Source organism: Myotis daubentonii, chromosome 18 (assembly GCF_963259705.1).
Source record: "Myotis daubentonii chromosome 18, mMyoDau2.1, whole genome shotgun sequence".
In the NCBI taxonomy this organism is placed as follows: Eukaryota; Metazoa; Chordata; class Mammalia; order Chiroptera; family Vespertilionidae; genus Myotis; species Myotis daubentonii.
The window spans coordinates 18,506,930-18,530,701 of record NC_081857.1 but is presented as its reverse complement, the minus strand read 5'-3'; the positions used below and the strand labels follow the sequence as shown (position 1 = coordinate 18,530,701).

The 23,772-nt window shown below is 42.5% G+C and overlaps 1 protein-coding gene across 2 annotated transcripts in view; it reads right to left on the bottom strand.

Annotated features, from left to right (window-relative positions):
• The window catches only part of NIBAN1 (niban apoptosis regulator 1), a 123,991-nt gene that overhangs the window by 21,655 nt on the left and 78,564 nt on the right, over positions 1-23,772 (bottom strand). For both annotated transcript variants that reach the window (XM_059675586.1, XM_059675585.1), the window contains 3 exons: positions 7,460-7,575; positions 1,371-1,475; positions 911-1,073 (listed from right to left, as the gene is read on the bottom strand). In XM_059675586.1, coding sequence (XP_059531569.1) covers positions 911-1,073; positions 1,371-1,475; positions 7,460-7,575 — 384 coding nt within the window. The remainder of the gene's footprint in view (positions 1-910; positions 1,074-1,370; positions 1,476-7,459; positions 7,576-23,772) is intronic.

Sequence of the window (23,772 nt, the reverse complement as noted above, 5' to 3'; positions counted from 1 at the left end):
CCTCTTTTTCTGAGAATCTAAGATGACCAATACTATTAATATTATGTATAACTTGTAAATATTTGGGATATGAAATATTAAGCAGGTCATGGAATTACTAGAGGGGAAAAAACTTTCACCCCAATGGCATGATTCAAATATAAAACAATCTCTAGTTTCTAAAAATGACTTGCACCCAGCTGGTGTGGCTCAGTGGTTGAGTGTCAACCTATGAACCAGGAAGTCACGGTTTGATTTCCGGTCAGGGCACATGCCTCGGTTGTGGACTTGATCACCAGTAGGGGCACACTTGACCACACAGGAGGCAGCTGATCAATGATTCTCCCTCATCATTAATGTTTCTCTCTCTCTGTTCCGAACCTCTCTCTTCCTCTCTGAAATCAATGCAAATATATTTCAAAAAATAAAATAAAAATGACTTTCTTGATACCCAAATGCAACTTTGTCTGCCAGGAGAATAATGACTTCTTTATCAATTAACTTTGAGAGAAGACATATAATGCATGCCATGGAAATTTCAGAATGATCATGAACATGGGTCATAAGCCAAGAAATGCCCCAACAGGGGAGGTGCAGGTGGTATCAGAATACACAGCCCCCTCCACCTCCCACGAGGTAAGACGCCAAGTTTCCTCCCACTGGTTTCACTAAAGTTTCCAATGGGGAGGGCCAGGCCCTTAACAGCACCTCTAAGCAGGCTCCTATTTACAACCCTTACCACTTCTTCCCCATCCCCTAGTTTTAATTCTCCTCTGAAACCATGATTTCTAGCTATTCAAATATAAAACAATCTATGGTTTCTAAAAATGACTTGCACCCAGCTGGTGTGGCTCAGTGGTTGAGCGTTAACCTATGAACCAGGAAGTCACGGTTTGATTCCTTGGTAGGAACATGGAAAATCTCCACTGACCTTTGATCTTCCCAGTTAGGAAGTTCTTTGAGTTGACGATCTGATCCATGTCTGAACGGATGGTTCCTTCCAGGCCCTTGGTCAGAGCTCTGCATTCCTCCTTCAAGGCACTTAATCCCTCTGAAACTTGCTGCTGAACCAGGTTGTAGGCCTCCTCGAGTAGCTGCGACAGGGGTCAACACATAAATCGGGGCTCTGTGGTGTGTCAGAGCCCGGTGGAGTCACGGACAGGGGGGAGGGCTCATCACAGATGACCACACCGTCAACAAAACTGCACACACATTCGTTCGAATGTTTCTTTCCAAGCTAGAGTCTGCTCGGATTAGTCCTCATCTCAGTGAGACTGAGCAGACTCGACATAGGCCAGGGAAGGAATTAGCTTTTAAACAAGAAAAAGGTTCCCTGAAAAGAGAAGGGGCAGGAATGTGTTTGAGGAGCACCGAGCAGTGCCATCCCTTACCCCGAGCCAGGCCCTCTTCCTGTCATTCTTCTTCCCCTTCATTTTCGGCAGAAGGTCTGCCTGGAGGGTTGGCAGCAGCTCCTCCATCACCATGTGACTCAGGATCTGCCGAGCAGAAGAGGAAGACAGCCCCCCATCCGTTAGTTGGTAACGGCAAACACTGAGCATCACGCCAACCGAAGATGTCACAACTGGCCATCCCCATCGCAGCTGCATTGGGGGTGGTGGTGGTGGGGGGGGGGTGGTGTCCTGAGCTACATGAAACCTGCTAGGTTAACAGTTTCATTCTGGGTCAATGAAGACAACCTCAGAGGGCAAACATTCATAAACATCCTCAAGGAACTGTAACTCCTGCTCATGTTTCCCCATCAGAAAGGACAAATTCCTCAAATCAAACGTCTCCTGTCGGAAAACCGGAAGAAGCTAATGCATTTGGGAAGAGAGGGGACACTTCAGTTCTGGATAAGGGCATCCTTAGGAAAACTGTGGAGGGGACAGGCTTGGCCTTGGTGGCTTGAGTCCTTGTCTGTATCCCCCAGACTGTCGCTCCTCCTCAGACTCCCTCGGGTTCCAAGTGTCTTCATGCTCTTGACTTCACTGTTCCCTGAACCCCACCTCCATTCCCTTTCAAGTTTAGAAAAAGAAGGGAGTCACAAACACTTAGGAATAACTAGACATATGTGGGATGAGCAGCATATAAGTGTGTGTTGGGGGGGACAGGGGGTGTCTAACATTTTCAAGGTGATTTTTAAAAGTGCTCCCGAGTCTCTTCTAGCATTTTGCTTGGTTCAATGAAATTGTTTCTTCTGAATCTGAGCGGGATTCCACAGGTCCCCACATCACACTCCAAGTACACCGGCCATTTCCCCGTTCCCTCTTCTTTACATCCTCATACCCCCCACTTGGAGCTGCCTGATTGTTCAAATTCACGTTGCCCTGCGTCTTTCAGGGCTCACAGCTCAGCTTTCAGCTCTCAATACTGCATCTGGCTGCAGACCAAGATTTACAAAAAAACCCCAACACAAGTCATTTGGGAAATGGAGGCAGGCACAACAGTACAGAATCATTTGACATCTGCACTATGAATTGAAAATAATATTTGTCCAAAATAATTGACCTCATAGAAATTAAAATTAAACTTGGGGAATTAACTACGAAAGATTTTCTCTGAGGTCATCGCCCAGCCTCATGCTGGTGGAAAATCCTCGTGAGCTCACTGGACGTTGCCTTTCACCAGGGCTGCTACCGCGGGGTGTGATGGTCCAGCTGAACTTAGGAGGAGCACTCCCAGCGCGGAGGTGGGCAAGCCATCCATCAGTCCCCTGCACCTGTGGGTTCCTGGGAGAGAAGGCTGCTGGGGCCAATGCAGGAACTGGGGGCCCGTCATCTGAGACGTGGAACTCGGTGGTGTGACAAAGAGCATGATGGAGAGAGGATGTCCTCTAGTTCTGGTAATTCACTGGGGGGCGTGGAGGGGGAATGTTTATACCTTTCTTAACCATTCTCTTGGGGAGTTCAAAAGGTGAACCAGCATCTTTAGGAAGTTACCATGTGCAAACGCCATGGAAGCCAGCAGATCCAACAGCTAGAGATTCAAGTTGGTAATTAATGATCCATGGACCCTCCCTCTTCCCCCCCATGCTCCCCACCTGCTCAACGGGAGTCAGTTCTTGTTTGGAACACATCTGCCCAAGAGTGATGAAAGTGTGGCGTGGCGAGAGTGAGCTAAGAGCGTGAGGAGACTGAAGCCAGAACTTAAAATCAGTGGGAAATATTACCTCAGCTGAAAAGTGTTAACTGCGAGATAATTGCCCTAACGATAGTAATTGCCCTGATTCATCTTTTTACACAGATTGCAAAGTTTTGCAGAGATTTCAATCTGCACATCAGCATGAACGGGGAAATGTCACAAAGTAAAAGAATGCCCCATTGGGGTGGGCTTAGCGTTTTCTTTTAGTCTTCCCCACGTAATGTTCCAAGAAAGTTGGTTCTATTTTATAACTTCAGCAATTGAAAAGGAAATATATCTAGGGGAAAAGAGGAGGGTATGGGAGTTGCCAGGGCAGGGGCCGAGGGATGGCCACAGGGCAGGGCAGGGCAGAGCCTCTGGGTGCAGAGCCCACCTGTATCTCTTCCTCTAACCCCGAAACCTATGGACAAGGCCTAAAAAAATGTAGATGGTTTTCCTGTATTTTAGCCGCCCTATTCTGTGGCAATGCCGCTTTCTCGGGCCCACTGATCATTTAAAGGCAAATGATAAATATCCCAAATAACAAAATCCTTATATTCTGCAAAATGCTTTCCCTCATGACCTCATTTGATACATTGATGCTGACAAGTAGAAGATATATTTACTGCTGTACAGATAGAGTGGCCCCCCCTTATTGGGAGGGATACATTCCACGACCCTTGGTGGATGCCTGAAACCTCAGGTGGCACCGAACCCTAGATACAGTAGGTCTTTTCCAATGCATACATAGCGGTGATCAAGTTAATTTACAAATTAGGCACAGTAAGAAATCAATAACGATCACTAATCATACAATAGGACAATTATCATAATATACTGTAAATAAGAGTTTATGTGTATGTGGTCTCTCTCTCATCTTTCTCTCTGATAACTGATCCGATAACGGAGGTGGCTACTACGTGACTAAGGGGCGTGTGGCACGTACAATGCGGAGACGGTGGACAAAGGATGATTCACCTCCCAGGCAGAATCAAGCAGGGCTGTGAGAGATTTTTATCATGCTACTCAGAATGGTGCACAATTTAAAACTTATGAATTGCTGATTTCTTTTTTCTTTCTTATAAGTATGTTTTATTAATTTATTTCAGAGAGGAAGGGAGAGGGGGAGAGAGATGGAAACTTTAATGAAAAGAGAGAATCATTGATTGGCTGCCTCCTGCACACCCCCGACTGGGGATCGAGCATGCAACCCAGGCATGTGCCCTGACTGCCCTGACCGGGTAATTGAGCCCTGACCTCTTGGTGCATTGGTCCGTGCTCAACCACTGAGCAACACTGGCTGAATTGTTTATTTCTGGAATTTTCCATTCAGTATCAGATCATAGTTGACCGCAGGTAACTGAAACTTTGGAAAACAAAACCGCAGATAAGGGGGAACGATTGTATTTTTGTCTATATTAATATTCTGTATTAATAGCCTGTCAGGAAAGTTATTCTGAGAGATCTGCTTTGCCTGGACACTTGCCTAAAATAACCATGGCCACGAGGACCTGCCAAACGTGTTGTGTGAGTCATGACTGTGAAGATAATAGTGTAACAACGATGAACATATGAATACAGGCCCCTAGGGTAGCGGGGGTTAGAACAATTTTATGACTAAGTTCTTAGTAGAAACAATGCAAATAAGCCCAGTGCTTTAAATAAAAGATGTCATATTCTCAAACCCAGTCACGCCACACCACATCCTTCAACTACTGGGCAGCTGCTTTGGGCCCCCGACCTCTTTTTTCTGTGCGTCTGAGGACAGACATTGCTCCAGCTCTGTGTAGAAGAGCTTACAGTGCAGCTTACCCTCACCAGGCCCCACCCAGGAAAGTTCTGGAAGCCATTACCTTTCACGGGCTTCTCCAGGGAGAGCCTGACATGGCTCAAAAGGCATTTCTGTCACAGATGGGCTTTGTGACTTCCGCCAACTAACATCTCTGGAGGTTCTTTCTCTCTCCTGGAGGGTCCGGGACAAATGATCTGGAAATTCCCCTCCAACACTCACGTTTTATGAGTCTATGATTTCACCAAAGATGCTCAGATTCTAGGGGGAGCCAAACCTCTTGGGTCACTCGCTAACTCCAGCGTTTACTGACCTCTTCTCGGGTTTTTCATTGGTTTTGTTTTTCCCCTTAGGGTATTTTTATACTTCCACATTAGCACCTTCCTCTGACTGCTCTCTGCTGATGCTTTAAGATGCCCCTATATGGACAGCCCCACATACGCACCCACCCACACTTCGAAGGCTGCCTTGTTCTCTGGATGTTTCTGGGTAGGTCTTGCCTCACTGACAGGGCAGGGGATGAGTCATTTAGCTCCCTCATGCCCTAGAGCACTCTGCACGGATCAGCCCAAAGCAAAAAGCTGAGTGTCAACAAAAGCAAACACAACAGACTCAATAGTCAACCCACAGGAAGGACTCATGAAGTGCCTGCTCTCCATGGCATGGGGAAGGAATGTGAACTGACATGAGATTACAAATGAAAGAAAAAATATGAAGCAAGTGGCACAGCCTGAAGCAAGGAGCTCACTAATTGTGTGAGTTAGTGTATTCCCACGGTCGGTGCTGATCTTTCACTGGACTAGGAGTCAGAAGCTGTCATTACCTTGGCCATTGTCCCCTTAGCATGTGACCCTGAACCCATCAGCTCCACAGGACAGCGACCGTTCTGCTTTGCCCATCCCTGGGTCACCGGCACCCAGCAGAGCGCCTGGCATACGGTGGCGCCACAAACAGTTGTTGAATGAGAAAACCGGACAAGTCACTTAATTGCTATAGGCCTCCCTCAGTTTTCTCATTTACAAAATGAAAATAATAATAACTGCTCTACCCACCTCATGAGACTGGTAAGATGAACAGATAGAATTAGGCTGTGAACATAAAGTATTGCACAGGGGCACTTTAATATTGGTGCATCTATTCAATATGTCTGTTCATATGACAGACCAATCAGGGTCAAGTACTTCAGCCTCCCCTTATAAATATGGTTGGTCCTCTCAGATTTATAAAAGATGTGCTTCCCCAAAATATCAGAAACCAAGAATTGGTGAAAGTTCTTGAATAACCTCAGGGTGGGGAATAAAAAATTTAGCCCAGCCAGTGTGGCTCAGTGGTTGAGCATTGCCCTATGAACCAGGAGGTCACGGTTTCATTCCCAGTCAGGGCACATGCCCAGGTGGCGGGCTCAATCACCAGTAGGGGGCGTACAGGAGGCAGCTGACCAATGATTCTCTCTCATCATTGATGTTTCTATCTCTCCCTCTCCCTTCCTCTCTGAAGTCAATAATATATATATATATTTTTAATTTTTATTTTTTTTAAAGAATTTAGAATCCACCAGAAGAAGAAGAGGGAGGAGGAGAAGTTTCAGAGTCACATGGTAAAACAATAAAAACAGTTCTATCTTCATGTGAAAGAGTTTTCAACTTTGGATGTTTCATGACTATACAAAGGCAGGGTACCATCTGGCATCTTCCAAATATTGTTCCCTAATAACATATTTTACTGGCTTCCAAAAGAGGCACCTCTGGGAGATGAGGGGAAATTAAAGAAAACCATTCATGGGCTCTGTGTGCCTCTAGTTAAATAAGGCCCATACCCAGCCTCCTCTTCCTGCCAAATCAGCCCTGTGACTGGCATCCTCATGGAGGATGGGCTCCCATCATGAAGCAGGTTGCCTTGGAGATTTGTAACAATGCCCCAGGGACCAAGTCATGGTGCTTAGCCCATGACTGGCATTTAATTAAGGTCATGGAAAATTATACTGGACCACAGAGAATGGCAAACTAGAAACATACAGAGAACTGTCTCATGCTTTTAAAATGTGTCTCCTTTAATCACTTCATTTATAAGTCATTTAAAAGATAAAGACAACTGTGTGCCAAATACTTTCCCAAAACATCTCATTTAATTCTTACAACCCTGCAAGGCAAACATTATCTTTCTTTCAGAAGAGTCACCTGAGACTGAAAGAGGTTAAATAACTTGGCAAGATTTAACTAACCCAAGTCTGCTGCCCAAAATCCCCACCACACACTTTGCACTCAACCATGCTGTTCGCATTTACTTCTCCTCTGGAAGCAGAAGGTCATCTGAAAGAATAATCACTTTTATAGAAAAAAGTAGAAGTAGTTCTTCCCATTGCCCTTGCAGTTTTGGGCTGCCCTAGCTCATGTCTGGTCTGGTGGTCTTTGGAATGGGTGCTGACCAAAAGCCTCTAGACAATGAGAGAAATGGTCTTTGGTTCCACATCTTCCCATTCTTATAACGTTCTTTGTTTGATTGTTTAGCATGACCCTGGCCTCCCACCTCCCAGACAGAAAACCAGATTCAAAATTCTGAGCTCCGTGTTACCTGGATTTCATCCCCAGTCATCATTTCCCATGAGCCATAGTGTCCTTTCTCCTGTCGGAAGAACTGCACGGCTTCTAAAAAGGCTTGGGCTTCGAACGTTGTCTGCTTCATGTAATCTAAAAGAAAGAGGTAAGAACGTTTAGCAAAGAAAAGTATTTTACATCTGTCTGTGGTTCTTTAAGCGTAATGGTTCAGCATTCTACCCACCATTACCTGAATATTATAAGGAGCAGAATTATGGGACACAGAAAAATTAAGCAAGTACTGAATTCAAAGTTCATTTGCAGGTACAGATCATGTTACTTGCTCAGCAGGCTAGCTGATTAATTCTATCAATTACTGAGTGTACTGGTTAGAACTAGAAGTCTCTCTCTCTCTCTCTCTCTCTCTCTCACTCACTCTCTCTCTCTCTCATTGCTTCCCTCTCTCAGGCACCTAGGTACCTGTTGGCTGTACACTACCTACCTCAACACCTTATCTTGGACTTCCAAGACTATGGTATTTTTGTTACAGCACTCCAAACTGACCAAAACAATTTTCAACACATAAAACCAGCTCTTGTCCACAATGATAACAGAAAATTATAGGTATCTTAGCAGGGAAGTGAATTATAAAAATAACACCATCTTACAACAAAGAAATCAAATTGTAGAATGAGAAATAAAGTGGGCAAAGTGAAGCAATTCAAAGGGCCTGGTTTCTTGCCTCCTACTTCTCTGTGTGTAGGTCACAATGTGTTCTGCATTTGCAGGGCAATCTTAGATTGGTCAGCTGATTCATAGGGGACTTTCAAAGCCTTAGGCAGTCAAGGACTGAGTGGCTCATACGGGGACTGAACAGAACTAAAAGAGGACCGAACTGCTCTGAAAGGTGACAATCAATTAATAGGTTGTGGATGACTCTTTTGAGATTGGCTTATTAGGTTCTAAACCTTAGGAACGTGGGAAAGAGAAAATGAAATTCAAGGCATCGCCTCTGTAAAGAGTCCGAGCAGGCCCTGGCTGGGTGGCTCAGTTGGTTAGAGCATCATCCTGATCCATGTTTCTCTCTCTCTCTCTCTCTCTCTCTCTCTCTCTCCCTTGGTCTCTCTCATTTTAAAATCAATTAAAAATATAACAACAACATATCCTTGGGTGAGGATGAAAGAAAAAGAAAGAAAGAAAGAAAGAAAGAAAGAAAGAAAGAAAGAAAGAAAGAAAGAAAGAAAAGAATCGAAGCAAAATGCTTCACAGGGAAGGTGCCAAGAAGTCCAGAAGCTCCATCTTCAAACATGTGAAACAGTAACTGACATTTCTTATATCAACATAGAGATTTTGGTCAAAATCTACATCAGAAAAAAAAAAAAAGCCATGTCCTAAGAATCAAGTTTTTAAATTTAAGTATTTTCTTCCTTGTTATTTTTTCTGGTTTGGCAACTGATTTAGTGTTTAATCTTAAAAGCTTGGAAAACAACAATTAAGGTCTTGGTATGCAAAACTGACAGCAAGGGGGCTGTGATACTGGGCTCAGTACACTGGGAGGGGTTCTACCAACGGAGACGGAAGCTGTAATTATCACATTGAGATTCAAGATTGACGCATGTGCTCTTATTTCTAACAGCTGTTTTCATTTCCAACCTTAGGAAACAAAAAGATGGAACAAAATGTGGTACTTGGATGGAGTGAGTATTGCCAGACCCGAGAGCCTGGGAATGGAATTTTAAATTCTCCCATCCTTACAATAAGCATAAATTTCCTTATTTCTTCCCCTGCTGATCTCAGTAAGTGGAGGAGGTATTCGAAATCCTGTCCATACTTAATTTTTTTTTAATTTATTGATTTGAGAGAGTGGGAGAGATTTGTTGTTCCTCCCATTTATGCATTCATTGGTTGCCTCCTGTATATATCCTGACTAGAAAATGAACCCACAACCTTGGTGCATTGGGACAACGCTCTAACCAACTGAGCTACCTGTCCAGGGCCTGTCCATACTTTTTATATCTACGTCAGAGCAAATAATGACACCCCCATTTTCAAAGATCTTTGGAGGGAAAATAAGTGAGGAAATGGGATTTGAGACAATAATGTGTGAGTCAGAGAATAGTCAAAGAATAAATGGAAGAGCTAGAATGTAGTAGCAGTGGAGGCTAGCACACCTTACTATAGGCAGAGAAGGAAAGTATTGTTAATCAAATGGACCACAGAGGAAATTATAGTAATTGAACATCAGCACTGAAGCTTAAAAGAATGAGAGTGTGGATCTGAATTCTGGACTCTTTATCATGAAGACAGACTTTAATGGATCTTAGCTACTCTTTCACCATAGGGGAAAGGATCTAATCTATTGCTTCATCATTAGATTTTCAGTTTATAAACTGATTAATTTATATAAAACTTTAAGAACAGTCTCTGCCACATGGTAAGTTGCTTTATGGATACTGGCTCTTAGGATTATAAACAAAGCTCAACAGCAACAGCCAGATCATCGAGGAAATAAAGAACAAAGGTTTGCTTTGCAAAATAGAACTCTATTGCGATGGTAATATGATCTCCATTTCTCTCAAGTTGTTTGCAAAGGCATTGCTGAACTCGGCCAGAAAGTACAGGTGCTTGAGAGGAACCAGATTATCAGTTATTTGATCGACTTCCTGCCACAGGTCTCATGGGAACAAATTCTAGGATCACAATCACCCACTCTCCTGCCAAGAAGCAATTGAGACTTTAGTTCAATACCCCACAATCAACAATGGTTTTTGGTTTTTAAAAGCCTTCTCCCTGCAAATAGACTTCAACAAATGGCAGATATCAGCTCGAACTCTACTTTCCCAACACACTGTCATCATGAGGGTGCTTCAGGGGACAGATGTGCCGGGGAGGACTCAGACATCATTCGATCCAGCTCCCTCATGTTATGGATGAGGAAACTGGAAGAAGGAACGGTTCAGTTCTTAGCAGAAGGTCACACAGCTGGTCCAAATCAGAGCCAAGAGCTGAAAAAGTGGCTCTGGCATGTCATAAGTGACCTTGGCATTCATGCTTACGTAAATTATAGACCCTGGGAGTTAGAAGTGGTCTTAAAGGTCACCTACCCCAAGCTCTTGTTCAATGCTGGGAGCCTTCAGAATTCCAGACAGACACTCATCCAGCCTTAGCTTAAATATTTCCAGTGACAGGAAGCTCACAATTTAAATGAAATAGTCATTTTCACTGAACTGCTCTAATTATTTGAAAAGATTTCCTTCTACTGAGCCAAAATCTGTTTCCATGAACTCTCTCTCTCTCTCTCATTAATCCCATTTCTGTCCTTGAGAGCAAAATAGATGTTTATTCCTCTTCCATATGGTTACTGTAAAAGACAGCTAAATAGCCTTATTTTCCTTCAACCATTCTTTAGAGAATGTAGTTTTTGGATTTTTAATTTGATCCTTCTTTTTCCTTCTTTCCCTTAGTGACCAATTCCAATTTATCAATATCTTTCTTAAATTTGGCCCCAACATGAATATAGCACACCAAGTATTGTCTTACTAATGCAAATTATGTAAGGTAGAAGGATTATTTTCCTTTTTCAGGTCTCTAACCTCTTTTTTACAAACACATCATACTGTTGAATCATACCTTTCTGTAGTCAAATACAATCCTTATACCTTTTTTTCATTAAAAAACAACAACAAGCCTTCTCAATCTAAGCCTTCCCTGACCTGTACTTTGCTTTTGATGTTGAAGTACAGGTTTTAACATCACCTCTACTAAATTACAGCTTGCTGTGATCAGCTCAGAACCTGCCAAAATTATTTAAAAATTGTAATTCTGTCCCCAAACTCCCTTTCACCTTGGTATCATAAAAAATTTGGCAGGGTTGCCTTCTGTGTTCTCCACCATCTCACTGATAAAAACATTCAACAGGACAGGGGCAAGGATGGAGCCCTGGGAAAGTCTAAACATTTTAGGAAAACATGTGGGAGACACATCTTGGCCATTCAATCAACGATCACATCCTCAGGACCAGCACACGTCTGTTCTCCTTCATCTCTCCCTCGTCTCTCCCTCCTTCTCATCTGTGCAGCTGCCTGGAAAACTCATATTCGGGAGACATGATTAAGGATTTTTTGAGGGAAGGAAAGCTGCTCTAGGCCCCATGGGGACAGTTATTTAGGGGACCAGCCAGAGAGAAATCGCTTTTGCTTTTTCCACTGAAACAGATTTACAACATGTCTGAGTCCGATGAAACACCAGCGCTCCCAGGCCCATGTATTCACCCTGGATTTTGACTGGCTCCTTTGTCAGGACTCCCTGACTCAGGCTGGGTTTGGAAGCTGCCTTGTTATTTTATCGGTCAGCCACGCCAAACCATGTTAGCTGATCTGCCTGGTGATTTGCAGAAGTTATGTAACAGCGTTACTCACTACACTGTTATGGGGTTCATCTCACTAATGTATGCTTCTGAACTATCTTTCGCTTCAGGTCATGTGTCTTTTCTAGGAGAGCTACAGCAAGGCTGACTGTCCTAGTTTCTTCCCTAAAACAAAGGAGAGAAGCACAGGGGAGAGTAACTAACATTTATTGAAGATGATCATGGAGTATGAGCCATACAAGATGCTTACACACACGCTGCCTCATAAAATCCTCCCAACAATCCATTGGGTAGGAATTATTATTCCCACTTTAAGGCTGACAAAGCAACTGAGTTTCAGAAAGGTTCAGTAACTTGTTTAAGTTAGTGTGAAGATCAAGTAAGGCCTACTTACTTCCAAAGTCCTGTTATAACATTCTATGGTTTGATTATTTCTAAAATTTTTATTTTGAGAAAACTGTAGATTCACATGTTTTTATAAGAAAAAATACAGATATTCTAATGCTTTCACCCAGTTTCCCTTAATGGGAATATCTTGCAAAACTACAGTATAAATAAGCACAACCAAGAAACTGACATGGTTGCAATCTAACCACCTTATTCAGATTTCATGTTTTCCATGGAAGCACAGGCACATGTGTGTGTATGTGTGTGTGTATGTGTGTGTGTGTTGGTTTTTAAATTTTAACTTTCCTTTCCTTCTTAAAGCTTAGAATCATATAATTCTAGAATCTGAGTATACCATAGGAATCATCTAGTCCAAACTATTCATTTCATGAGTGAGTAGATTGAAGGCTAGACGGATTGTGACATGACATTATTAAAAATAACACAACACACACACAAAAATAAATAAATAAATAAAAATAACACAACACAAAACTCCCTCACTGGAATTAAAAATGAATGGTGTCCATTTTAACGAAATGGTAATATAAGTTCTGGTTTTTATTAAAAATCTTATTTATTCATGACCCACCTAAGCAAATATTTATTGCCATTTATAAATGATAACCCTTATAAGAACGAGCCCCAGGATTACTTAGAAGTCCCTGAATTGCATTTTGGAAGCTACTAAAGTATTCATCTCCTGACCAAATCATATCTGTGTTAATGGACACAGACCCACCACAAAGAGAAAGGGCATAAGCCAAGAAAAACAAAAAACAAAAAACATATACGTCCTGGAGGTACAGGGACCCTCGGATGGATTATAATGGTATTGCTCTAGGTCAGTGGTCGGCAAACTCATTAATCAACAGAGCCAAATATCAACAGTACAACGATTGAAATTTCTTTTGAGAGCCAAATTTTTAAAACTTAAACTATATAGGTAGGTACATTGTTATTAACTTAATTAGGGTACTCCTAAGGCTTAGGAAGAGCCACACTGAAGGGGACAAAGAGCCGCATGTGGCTCTCAAGCCGCAGTTTGCCGACCACTGCTCTAGGTGAAAATACAAAGAAACAAGAACTCAATGCAGAGAATAGAAAAGACTTCACAAATAAATGGAGGTTTCTAGCAAACATATTGCTTTGATAGAAATTTTCGACCACGCAGGAAAATGCTGCACATCTCAGCCAGCTAAGAGCAGTGCATCTCATGAATTCTTGACTTGTCAATAAACAATCAAAGACTGTTTGTCAACAGAGAAAAGGAAGTGGTGTTTACTAGGACAGGTGAAGGCAGACTAACCTTATTTTCTCTAGATAGACATACCAGATTGGTAGACTAGCAGGCTGTTGGAGACATCCTGTATCTAGATTTTAGCAGGGCAATTATTAAAGTCTTGCATGATTTTGATTGACATGCTGAAAAAATTTAGATTGGTTGAAAACGGAAATAAACAAAATCAGAGGATTAAACAACCTAAATGGTAGGTTCTGGCTAAAGGGCTGAGGTTACTGCTTTCCCAAAGGAAAAATTCTAGTGCACTTTCCTTAAACATTTTCAATTGCTTGGAAAATGTAATAAACAGACAGACAAACAGATGACTCTAGGGTTTCACTGAACTGTGAGCTCATTGTGAGTCAGTGGTGTGATACAGTTGTACACAAAGCAGGTGAGGATGAGCCACGGGAAGGGAAAGGGAGTGTAAATAACAAGGACAAGGACAGACATAGATGGATTCTGAGATACGCTCCTCTGAGCAGCAGAATATTTTACAAAAAAAAAAAAATTTAAATAAAGAAAAAAGAAGGCAGAGTACTCCGAAAGAAAATCAAGTGAATGAGGAATCTCACAGCCTTGAGGGAGGAGATCTTCATGGATGGGAAGATGCGCAATGTAAAAGAGGACTGGGTTTGTTCCTTGTATATTCAGATGCTAGAGTCCGATCACTTGAAAAAGGGGAAGGGATTAAGAAGTACAAGTTACAAAATAGGGCCGAAGCCGGTTTGGCTCAGTGGATAGAGCGTCGGTCTGTGGACTGAAGGGTCCTGGGTTCGATTCCGGTCGGGGGCATGTGCCTTGGTTGCGGGCACATCCCCAGTGGGAGATGTGCAGGAGGCAGCTGATTGATGTTTCTCTCTCATCGATGTTTCTAACTCTCTATCTCTCTCCCTTCCTCTCTGTAAAAAATCAATAAAATATATTTAAAAAAAAAAAAGTTACAAAATAGTCAGAGGGATAAAAAGTGCAGCACAGGGAATATAGTCAATAATATTGTAATAACTATGCATGGTGTCAGATGGGTATCAACTAGACTTATTGGGAGGAATAACTTCATAAATTACATAAATATCTAATCACTGTGTTATATACCTGAAACTAATATAATATTGAATGACAACTGTAACTAAATTTTTTATTTTAAAAATAAAAATACAGGGGAGAAATAAGAAAAACCATGTTAGTTATCATTATAAATAATGGTGAAAAGGCAAAACAAATAAACAAACAAAGTAGAGTGTGGCAGATTTTGACTCAATATCGAGTGAAAAGGGCTCGAATAGGATGTCAAAAGTCCGCCCCTCTCCCCTTCCGGAGAGGGAGAGGAAATGCTTATCAGAACGATGGTGCTTGTTAAAACTGTGACTCTTGACCTTGCCCCAGCCATTCCGATTCGGCAGGTCTAGGACTGGACCAAGGAATCTACGTTTAAACGAGCCCATTAGGTGATTCAGTTGCAGGTGATTTACAGACCACATTCGTGAGAAGAAGAAAAAAATGCATAGAAACGATACAATGGAAGACGATGGCTCTGGAATGCTTCGAGTGTTAATGACCTCAATCCCTCACTGTCAGGTTAAGCAATGTCCCCTCTGGCTGCTCACCCACTTAACACGAACGAACCCTTGCACTTACTCCAAGTGGTATATGAAAATAGTACCATGCTGACGCTTTATCAAGAGGTATGTGGATAAGCAGACACCTCGGGCAGGTTCCTAAGGACATTACCCCAAACAACCAGAACTCTGCCCGTGGCAGGGAACCCCCACTCACTTCAGAAGCGATCATCATTGTCCGGACCTAAAGCCTCTGATGTAACCCTGGTGGGTCTCATCTTCCCTTTTTGGGTAGTCAGTGGATATGTGGCCTGTATTTCCTCTGTGGCAGCCATCTTCTCTCTAGCAGTTTCCTTTGCCTAAAGTTTTTTTTCAAAGCCTTACAAAAATGACAATGACCCATGCTCCCATCTCTTCCCAACGTAAGGATGGTGTTCAGACTTCAGATAAGGGATGGGCGAATATTTGCTTCTTTCCACACACCATGAAGCTGTGTTGGTCAAATATGCCTTCCATCCATCAGCCTGGAAGTGTTCATCTATCTCCCTGTGTACCTGGCAGAGTTAGACCGAGACAATAAGGACAGGACCAATCATCTCCTATCATCCCAGGTCAAGTATATGGCTTTATATGGGTGAGATTTGTATTCTAAGATAAATCTCAACCCCCTGATAACTATTTGTGGAGATGGTGCTTGAAATGACCTGGGGGGGGGGCGGGGAAATAAATTATACCATAAAACCTAAGCAAAACAAATGAAAAGGATCTAATTTCCTCTTTAAAATGTGAATTTGAAAAAGCGTTCACTATGTAATGATGCAGGCAGCTGTGGGACTGCACACACTCGGGCGCTCTTTCAGCTCAGACCACAGAAATTGGGTCATGTGCCTCCCACTGGCATTGTGGGGAGTGGTGTGGCTGACTCCCTGCAGGCAAACATTTACCACAAAGCCTGGACACCATCAGAGGCAAGCCTGAGTTTTCAAATAAAGAGAGAGAGATGCTCCCCCAGCCACAGAGACGTCCTTTATTTTTGATGACACTTTCTCTTGGGTCTTGGCATCATCAGTTACTGGAGCACACAAAAATATTAGGGAATTTTTTTTCTCCCCGACGGATCTATGGGTGACCTTCATCTTGTGAGCTCAGAACACCGTGCCTCGTCTTATCCGCATCTATGGGAACATGTTTTCCACAAGTCAAGGCAGACAGTGGAATGACTTGGCCAGGTTTACATTGCAGAACAAATCACGGGTGCTAAGTGGCATCATCATACCCGAGCCTGACACACCCACAGAGCATCGCACTATCTGATGCTGCTCTCTGGGGACTTTCCGCCCACCGTCATTACCAATGCTTACAGGTAGCATCCACCTTGCACTTGTGAGAAGATTTTACAGTTTATTTCCCATCGGATTCTCACAGCAATCTCATGAGACCGGTGAGCCAAAAGTAATCATTCCCAGGTAGAAAATGGAAACAACAACAACAACCCTGAAATCAAAGGCGTTTAAGTCATTGCCCAATATCATATAAATATATAACTCATCTTACAAGGTCATCAAATGAGAGTAAAAATAATAGGATAAAATAAGTTTCTGGCCCCACACAGAGTCAATTTCAAAAAGGATGTAACCTTTCTTAAAACTTCCAACTACAGCCCTAACCGGTTTGGCTCAGTGGATAGAGCGTCGGCCTGCGGACTCAAGGGTCCCAGGTTCGATTCCGGTCAAGGGCATGTACCTTGGTTGTGGGCACATACCCAGTAGGGGGTGTGCAGGAGGCAGCTGATCGATGTTTCTCTCTCATTGATGTTTCTGACTCTCTATCCCTCTCCCTTCCTCTCTGTAAAAAATCAATAAAATATATTAAAAAAAACACCCCCCACACACAAAAAAACAACTTCCAACTACAGCAGAAGTTGTCGCTACTTTCATCTAAAACAAACTGTCTTGGTTTCCTCACTTTGTAACTTTTCACCAAAGACCTAAACATTAAATTGGCCTGTGCTCCATTCCCCTCCAAAGAGGCCTGGGTGGCCTGGGTGGGAACCCATGACCTTGTCCTGATTGGACGGATGACACTGGTCAGTTTCATGGTCCCCTCTTCGGGTGCAGAGGGCAGTATACAACTTAGTCCTCAGGTTCTTAGGGACCAGGTCAGTTTTTAAAAACAGAACTTGATCAGTCATGTACCAATAAAAACAGTGTCTGCATTCCTGACTTATTACAGACACGGCAGCGCTGCCAACAGTGTTCCTTTTAGTTTCTGGATTGGAGGGGCCCACAGTGTGTACCAGTTTTGCATAATTGCTTTAAGCCAAAGACACTTGGGTGGTTGAAGGCCCAGGATTCCGCATCAGCATATGTTGTCTCCCTCAGGGGTCCACGGAAAGTGGCTTTACACCTAAAGCTAATATGCAAATTTATTGTGAACCGATAAGCATTCACAGTTATTTTCGGTGAAGTGCAAGAAACATCTTGTTTAATAACAAGTTTAAGTAAATCATGATAGGATTACCCAGTCACTAAAATAACAATTATGATGACTGAGACTCATCATGGAAAAGTAGTGTGGAGGTCTTTTTTTAATCCTCACCCCAGGTTTGTTTTTGTTTTGGTTTTTGTGTTTTTTGTTTTTTGTTTTTTGTTTTTTGTTTTTTGAGAGAGAGAGAGAGAGAGAGAGAGAGAGAGAGAGAGAGAGAAAAATTGATGTGAGAGAGAAACATGGATCGGTTGCCTTATGTCTCGGCCCAGACTGGGGACCAAACCTGCAACCTAGGTATGTGCACTGACTGGGAATGGAACCTGACACCTTTTGGTGTACAGGACAATGCTCCAACCCACTGACCTACCCGGCCAGGGCTGGAGAGCATTTTAATTGCAGGCACCAGATTATAAAAATTACACATACATCCTGATCTGGCAACGTCAAACATTCACCTTTATGAGCAACGATGGAAAGGGAATGCATGAGCAATGAAAAGTGAGTTACGGGGGATTCTGTATTTGTGGCTCAAATTTTACGAAATGTTATACTATTATCCTTAGGGAGATCTGTGCTGATCTAATGACTTGATGTTTCAAAATCAATCTTCTCGTGAGCCGTAGTCGCCTTTCCCGAGTCAAAACAGTCCTGGAGCAGCGAGCCTCCTGGAGCCTCAGAGAGCTCCCTGAGCACCGCAGCTGCCAAACGCGGCCAAACGCGGCCTGTTCCAGGGCCCACACGGAGGCGTTCGCCAAGCAAATGCACAGACGTGAGGGGAACAGCCTTTCTCTCCCCCAGGACGGTGGAGCTCGAGCCTGGCTCCTCACTCAGTCACCGAGCAGTTTCCAGTGTGATTTCAACTGAGCAGGTCACTCATTTTTCTTCTCCTTCAAGATACAATTCAATGTGGTTTCCTCAGAAGAGGTCTCCGCTGCCTCCTGCGAGTGTTTTCTTTCCATGAATGCAGGGAACACCCTTGCCCCTTGAAGCGCTCCTGGGCTTGTCACAAATGCCCTTGGAAGCAAGATCACTGTCCTCTGCTGGCCATGACAATGGAGCAAAGGCAGGGGGTGACACGAGAGTGACACGCATCAGAAGCTGGAGGTCCATCTGTGACACCACTGGATGGTGCCCTAGGCCAGTGGTCGGCAAACTCATTAGTCCACAGAGCCAAATATCAGCAGTACAACGATTGAAATTTCTTTTGAGAGCCAAACTTTTTAAACTTAAACTATATAGGTAGGTACATTGTTATTAGCTTAATTAGGGTACTCCTAAGGCTTAGGAAGAGCCACACTCAAGGGGCCATATGGCTCGCGAGGCCACACGCAGCACGATGCCTGATACGAAATGTTCTTTTGATAGACCAGGGAACAAAGAAATGAATGACTTAATAATATGGAGGCACCACACAGTAGTGGGGACAAGGACAACCATCTGTCTAGTGGGCATGAACACCGGGTGCTGGTTCTACCTCTGCCACTTGGGCTATGGGACAAGCGGCGAGCTGCTTGCTTTGCTACTCTGGCCCTGATTGATCTCATCCGAAATGAGAGACTGGTGGTCAGGTCTCCTTTTCCACCTATGAGATGACATAATTCTATGATAGCCTACGCGTACAGTCAGTTTATCAACATGACAGCGTTCCCGCTTGGGGCTATAAGGTTCCAGCTGCAGGAGGCTGTAGGACCACCTTATCCTTTTCTCTCTGCGAAACGATCTCACTCAAATCTGCATCTTCCTCTGCAGAAAGGAATCAGTGTGGCCACCAGAAAACACTGAGTTCCATACGGGGCTTTCATTACATTTCTATCAGATCTGTGTCTCTTTGTCCTCCCTTTTTCCCTTTCCATTAACCCGAATGACAGTTCGATTCATGGTTATTTCCACTGGGCTCACCACATGGGCTATTTCATTAATTAAGCTAATAAAACACTGAAATGATTCAAATTTGCTGTTTCATGGTCTATGACAGGAGTGTAGTAAAACTGATTTGTCTCAGATTAAACACTAAATCATTAACTCAGATGGTCACCTGGGCTTAATCTCTACAATACCCATTTTTTTCCTCTTGGACAAGTTGAACCTGCCTGCCAGCTCTTAATTTAACATGTCACAAAAGCACTGTGATTTGCAAAATCTTCTGGTCCTCCAGAAAAACCACCGTATTATTACAGGCGTTTATCTGAGCCTACACACTCCAAAGCCATTACAAGATCCCATCTCAGCCAGAAATTTCTCTCTTATGAAATGCTGCAGCACAGAACACATTACACCCTTTGTCCAAATCAGAATTATCAGTTTGGATTACAGACCAGTTCTCCGTGATCTCTGTTAACTAAGGAAAGCGATGGCAATGGTTCTCAAAACGTGATGTGTGCTGAGCTGAGGTTTACCGAGGCTTTGCCTGTGTTTACATTTGAACTCAGATGAGTCTGATGTTCCAGTGATTCACTCTATTCCAAAACAAAGAGCGAAGCTGCCTCGAGGGGAACTAACTTGGCCTAGCTATGCCTCCTTCTTTAAGTAAGAGTGGATGGCATCTCAGAAGGAAATTGATCGAAACTGCTCACTTCCCTTCCCTTCCTTTGTTCCTTCTTTTTCCCTCTGAACATTCTCTGGTCTCCACTCCCGCCCCCAACACAGGCACATACACGCAGAGACACAAATCTTTCCCTGAGCTGCAGACAGGAATCAATACTGGTCTCAAAGGCCTACTCCAGGGTAATGGAAGGGAGCTGGGAGGGCAAAGATACTTGAGACCAGTGCTGTCCCATAGAAATAGAATAAAAGCCGCACATGCAATTTTAAATGGGATAGTAACTACATCAGAAAAATTTAAGAAAAACGGTTAAGATTAATTTTAATATATTCGATTTATACCAATATGCCCAAAATATGCAAGCACTATAAATTATTAATGAGATATCTTACAATCTTTTTTAGAACTAGGTTTTTGAAATCTTGTATTTTACACTATGGCATTCTTCATTTCAAACTAGGCACATTGCACGTGATCAGTAGCCACATGTGGCCACCATATGGGAAGCACAGTTCTAAATGCTCACGGCTTAAGAGTTAAGATTGCTTATCTGTATGGGGACAGAGGAGGGAGGCCATAAAAGTGGGCGTGCCTCTAGACACTTAAACCGTATTGAAACAGCATCATTACCAAGTGGATCTTTTCAGACATGCTTCTACTCTAAACCAATAAAGAAGGGAAAAAATATGACTTTCTCTCTAATTCATCACTATACACACAACAGCCCATCTAATAGAACAATCACAGGATCAAAAGAATGCACAAAAATAAGAAATTAGATGACTTGTAACAAGTCCCTGTATGGATTATGGTTAGAGTTTAAGAGCCTTGACAAGTACGTCTCACTCATAAACCCTGCATTATGGGCAGGGAGGAATCCTGTGGCTTGGACTTTGAGGGCGCTCTAACAATAATGCCATATCATAATAGTCCTGTTGCAGAAAACTGCTAACCACCAACAGACATATTAGATGAGATCATTTCCAAACAGGATACAGCCTTACAACAATCTGCTATATTTACTGTAACAAATTGTTCACCCCTCCACCAAAAAGAAACAGCTAAAATCCTTGATGGGTTTCGATGCCTCCCGTTCCTACTGTAGAAAATCTCAGTAGTTGCTATAGACTCAACATACATGATGTCATTAATTTATTCTAAGAACCTATTTGGAAGAATTGGCCCAGTGATCTAATTCCCTTATGGTAAATCAGAGAAAGAGGAAATGAAAACAAAACCTCAATTCCTGCCTTAATTCCTGTGTTGGAAGTCCCAAAACTTCTGAAAGTATGACGGGGGGGGGGGGGGGGGGGGGCGAGGGGGGGGCTTGCGGGGGGGGGGAGAGAGACAGGGAGGATGTATATGTACATCTCCTATGATGATATGTTAGTTATAAGAAAATGCCTTTTGAGTGTTCACAGTTCTTAATAGAAATGTTTACCATTAAGAAAGACATGATGGAACCATACAAATTGAAGGTACTTTTAATGTCTACTTCATTTCTCTACTAATAGGACAGCATTTGTTTATTAAATAACTGAAACAGCATATAAATAATTCCAGAACTATAATCATTATCAAAAATTGTAAAAGCAAATATTTATTAAGTAGTGCATTCCATGTGGGTTTAGAAGTTTAAATTCATCAAGTTTAAGTTTTTCCAAAGACATTCCCTTAATCTCTCCATATATCACATATTAACACACAAGAGTTCTTATTATCAGGCAGTTCCTCTCATGGGTAACCTACACTTCTCATGGTACAGTTAAGGACATTTTTGCAAGTATTGTCTTCAGTGGAGTTAGAGGGACCATTACAAAGTCATGGTTGTGGGCTTGATCCCTGTTGTGGGGTGTGCAGGAGGCAGCAAATCAATGCTTCTCTCTCATCATTGATGTTTCTATCTCTCTATCTCTCTCCCTTCCTCTCTGAAATCAACAACAAAAACATATTTTTAAAAAATAAAAATAAAAGCTAAGGGAAAAGTGATAATTAATTGATACAGAACTGAGAAAATCATATTTTAACCAGAATTATTGTTCTCATGGCCAATCTCTATCATATATTCACTCACTCACCAAATAGTGGTTGAACATATTCTATGTATGAGTCACTGTGAGGCATGCTCTGAATACAAGGGAACAAAGATTCGGTTCATAGCGTGACATTCCTTGTGGGAAGCAATGATAAATCCACCACCTGTTCACCACTGTATCTCCAGCACCCCCAAACAACCACAAGGCAGATGCCCAGTTTGGTAAAAGTTTGGTCAAAAGGATACATAATTATCCATAGTATAATAAAGAATGTGATCAATGCCACCCGAGAAAGCAAAGGCCTATGGGAGCTCAGAAGAGGCGGATCTCGCTGGTGTGGAATGGGGACATTTCCCTGGAACAGGGAGCTAAGCCGACAGGGTAGGTTGGATTACAGTAGGAGGCAGGTGTTCAAGGCAAAAGGGAGAACCTGACCCAAAGCACAGAGGCAAACCACACGGAGCACACATGGCCTGTCCTCTTCCAACAGCATTTCCTGTTTTTAAACAGCCAAGCTATGAAATTTCAAACCAACCTGCAGAAAGTGTTTCCCTTATGTTGGGTGCAAATATAAAGCTGTGTGGTTATGAGGGCTTCAGGCAGAGTGCGAGCCAGGGGGCTCTGGGGTTCAAGAGGCCTAGCGCCCTTCTGACTGGGAGCCGGATGCTGTTACGTGAGACACCGCGACACGGAGCCTGGCGCTCAGTAGGCTCTCTGCGGCTGTTGGTGACATTCCTTCCTCTCCTTCACTCGGTGTCCTAACCGCAGGCTTGAGCTTAGTACTGGCTGTGAAAATGCACATTGCAACATTTAGACTATCAGCGTGAGTCCGGTCTTTCAAATGAATTTTTAAAGTCCTTCACTGAACAGAACATGTAATAGGCTAATAATATTTTCTAAAATACTTTATAAATTAATGTGATTGCAATTAGAATCCCAGCGGGCACTAGGGGATAATTAGCTACCATGAATGTAAATTCACAAATAAGAACAGATGGCTTAAAATAGTAAAAAAAAAAGTATTATATGAATGAATTATATGGGGAATTTATCAGATATAAGAACATACAACAAAAATTTACTATAATAGAATCAAAATTGCATTAACATGGGAATAAGTGGATCAATGAAAAAGAAAAGAGAATGCCTGGACAACCTCAAGATAACATGTAATATTGCATATATAATTTAAATAGCAAAGACAGTAGCTTAAGTCAATAGGGAAGGTTATAATTAATAAATGTGCTGGCTCAATTGCTTATTCTTTAAAAAGGGTAAATTTTAGACCATTGACATATCTATATAGACATGACTTCCAGGCAGACTAGAGAGTTAAATATTAAAGATAAAGCAATATAAAAACTACAAGGAAAATAAAGGAAATTACAAAAATGATCTAGGAGCAGGGAAATCTTAACAAACGCAAGAAATCCAGAGGCCTTTAAAAAAAGATGACCCTATATGACTGTATACAAATGAGAGATCTTTGCATGGCAAACTATATCATAATTAATGACAATATAATTAGTTGGTAATAACAGACAAATAATGAATTTGAAAAAAAAGTGGGGTTTCTTTCGCTTTGTGTTTTTTTGTGTGTTAATCCTCGCCGAGGACATTTTTCTCATTGATTTTTTTTAGAGAGAGTGGAAGGGAGGGGGAGAGACAGAGAGAGAGAAACATCAATGTGA